The 3,183-nt window shown below is 38.7% G+C and overlaps 1 protein-coding gene across 2 annotated transcripts in view; it reads right to left on the reverse strand.

Moving 5' to 3' along the window:
- Positions 1-387: 387 nt before the first annotated feature.
- LOC107742103 (beta-1,3-galactosyltransferase 1-like) overlaps positions 388-3,183 on the reverse strand; it is an 8,398-nt gene continuing 5,602 nt past the window's right edge. For both annotated transcript variants that reach the window (XM_016554976.1, XM_016554978.1), the window contains exon 2: positions 388-1,762. In XM_016554976.1, coding sequence (XP_016410462.1) covers positions 700-1,743 — 1,044 coding nt within the window. In that variant the 5' untranslated portion in view covers positions 1,744-1,762 and the 3' untranslated portion in view covers positions 388-699. The remainder of the gene's footprint in view (positions 1,763-3,183) is intronic.

Here is a 3,183-nt window from a genome sequence, read left to right on the forward strand (position 1 = left end):
ATCTAGCCAATTACCCCCACCAAAATCACCGCATGCTTTAGGGGGTCTGTTAAAACTCAATGGGCTCAGGGGAGGCGAGAGAGACGTGGACTCCCGCTGTAACTTTACCTGCTGGTGTTGCTGTTGGACAATGTTTCTTTAGAAAAACGAGTGATTTATACACTTTTTAAATGTTATATTTTGTAATATTGGTTGTTTTATTTTTGTACTAAAAAATTTTTTTCTCATCCAATATTTTGAGGAGGCACTGCCTCCCTTGCCTCCTTGGAGGTAACGCCTCTGCGTGAGTGTGTGTAAGTTTAGGTTTCAGTTGAAATACACTTCTTTCCTTATGCAAGAAAACCTTATAACAGTAAGTGTCCAGTTCTCAAACAGAACAATGTGCCATTTTGTTTGGTAAAGACGAGAACACATCAACAAGCAAATTATTATTTAATTATTCAATTCAGAAAACTGTGTAATAACGGTTCCATTGTTTTTCCCTTGATGAATTCTTATTCTTTGACATGTCTTGAACTTTAAATAATCATAAAAAATACATGTTTTTACATGTAATACTTGTGTCTTTGTTCCTGAGTTGGATACTGCATGATGCATGGTTTCACTTGAAACAAATAAAATGCTCAAACACACACGCACAAGCACAAGAAAATTCAGACACATAATATTGCAGTATATCCTATTTGGGATGTTTCCACCTCAGCATGGATTGCTGGTTGAATGAATATCTATCCAAAAGGACGTCATCCGATTTGTGTTGTCCGTAAGTATAGCTATCAATCCAGAATAGTAACAGCGATTGTACTGCGGTGGTGTCACCACAAACTGTTCTATATTTGGCGGTTTGGTTGGGACGATACCCAAATTCTCCAAACACATGCCAAGATATGCATCCTCTATATATATGGGTTTAATGTGCTTCGATTCCTGTATAAATTTCTGTGGCAGGTCCAAAGAAATGATGTAACACATGCCTAGAGGATACGGCGGATATGCGTTTCTGGGGTACACACCGTAGGGAAGGAAAAACTTGTTGAACGGATTTCGAATGACAGGGCTTGCGTACCACACTAGCCCGGTCATATAGTTGGCTGGTACTGGGTTCAGACTCACAAGCATATTTATTAGATTGTTCATGTTAAGGAGCACGTCAGCGTCCACTTTCACAGCAAAGGACGCCTGTTGACAATTCCTGCTGAGCCATTCCATCATCATCATGGTTTTAATGGTCAGATTCTTATAGGAATCCAGGAAGTTGCTCTGGAGAAGGTCTTTGTACTGCTGGCTCTCATTCCGGAGTTGCTCCTGCAATGTTTCTTCATCGTTTCCACTGTGTAAGCCCATAATAAACAGCACCACAACCACTTTGTCCCCAACAACCTTTTCTCCACCCCACGTCCTCCTGATGCCACTGCGCGCTTCAGCGTCGCCAGGAGGCACAGGGACCATAACCACCACGAAGGGTTTTTGCTGTTCACATATCTTTGGCTGGTCAATGATAAATCTGTATTTTCGGGGATAAGCCACATGGTACAACCCTGGTTCTTCTTGGACAGTGTCCATTTCTGGTTCTTCTTTTACAGGATCCTTCCTTGGTGCTGCTGTGCTTTGTTGTTTTGCAGGAGGGTACCTTTGTGATTTTTTCTCCTCTTGCCCTTTTGTCATAGGGGTATAAGAAAGATACAGTAGTAAAGCAGTTCCTGGAACCAGGAGAAAAATCAGGAACCACTTCTTACTGGACATCTGTCTGGACGAAGTACAACTGAAAAAAAAAAAAAAAAAGTGTCACAGACAAGTAAGTGTCTAGTAAGCAAGTTCTTAGCAGTATGCTTGTACTGATGTTGGTTTCATATGGTTTTGAATCACTTTTAAACCATTTTCAGGAAAAGCTCACATTTATTGACTGAAAAATGTAATGTAGTGTAACCAAGTAAATATTGCAGTATATCCTATTATTTGGGATGTCTCCACCTCAATATGGATTGCTGGTTGAATTAGTATCTGTCCAATAGTAAGTCTGATTTCTGTCAAATTGCATTGAATGACTTTGATTTGGTAAACAAATGTTTTCAAATATTTCAAATAGTAACTGCTTCACTGCTAATATTAACACTCTTAAAAAAATGGGCAAAAATTTTACATTTTGGGGTACAACAGTTTGGCATTTGTACCCTTAAAGGGACAGCCATTTAAATGTACTGCCCCAGTGACAAGTTGTTGTGTCACTAAAGCCCAAAGTATACTTTGTTTTTGTAGTTTTCGTACAGTATATTACATTTGATAGCGTGCACGGATGCAGGCGGTTGACACATGCGCTCTAGAAAGCTTCATATTTGTCCAGCATCTGCTGTATTTTTCTTCAGAATTTAAAACCAATGAAAATGTTTTTTTACTCTTCTAAACTAAAGTAGTGACTCTGTCATAACCCCCTCACACAAGTGCTGCAGCAGTCTCCGCTGATTTGTTGTTGTTGTTCTGTCTCTTTAGTTTCATTTTCTACTGTGAAACAACGGCCCGGGGCAGTGCTGCCACCTTGTGGAACAACTGATTAGTGCAAAACCAAGTCAATGCGTGTGTGACCTGCACGTACAAAGTATGTGTGGTTACAAAAATCGGATGGTGCACGTACAGTACGTGTGTAATGTTTTGGTGATGAAATTTGCATCATGCGCACTGTACGCAGACCATCGCGTATGCGTAAAACTGAAGTATGCTTTGGCCTTAAAGGTACACTGTAAAAAATGATTGTGATTTTAACAGTAAAAGACTGTAAAAATGCTACAGTAAAAACCTGTTAACTGGTTAACAGTAAGTTTCCATACTATATTCGGTGAATAAATGTAATTACATTTAATGTAATTTTACAGTAAAATACTGTTAAAAATACGGTTTTTGGAAGTGAAAAAGAAAAAGCCATTGTATAATTTACAGAGAAAAACTGTAAATTGACACTCCCAGAATTCCCAGCATGACACTTCATAGTTGATGTTTTTTTGTTGAAATAACATGTCTCTTAGTTTTTCTTATCAGTTGTGTACCCTAGGGTTTAATCTTACATCTAATGTTGTTAAATTAATGTTTATTGCATTATTTCAGTATCATGTGTGTCACCATGATGGGGTTTAGTGTTTGTGTGAACGACACTGTGCACCTTCTATATATAAATATTGCCCTCCTCAGCTC

Source organism: Sinocyclocheilus rhinocerous, unplaced genomic scaffold (genome assembly GCF_001515625.1).
Source record: "Sinocyclocheilus rhinocerous isolate Xijiao unplaced genomic scaffold, SAMN03320098_v1.1 scaffold2873, whole genome shotgun sequence".
Lineage (NCBI taxonomy): Eukaryota > Metazoa > Chordata > Actinopteri > Cypriniformes > Cyprinidae > Sinocyclocheilus > Sinocyclocheilus rhinocerous.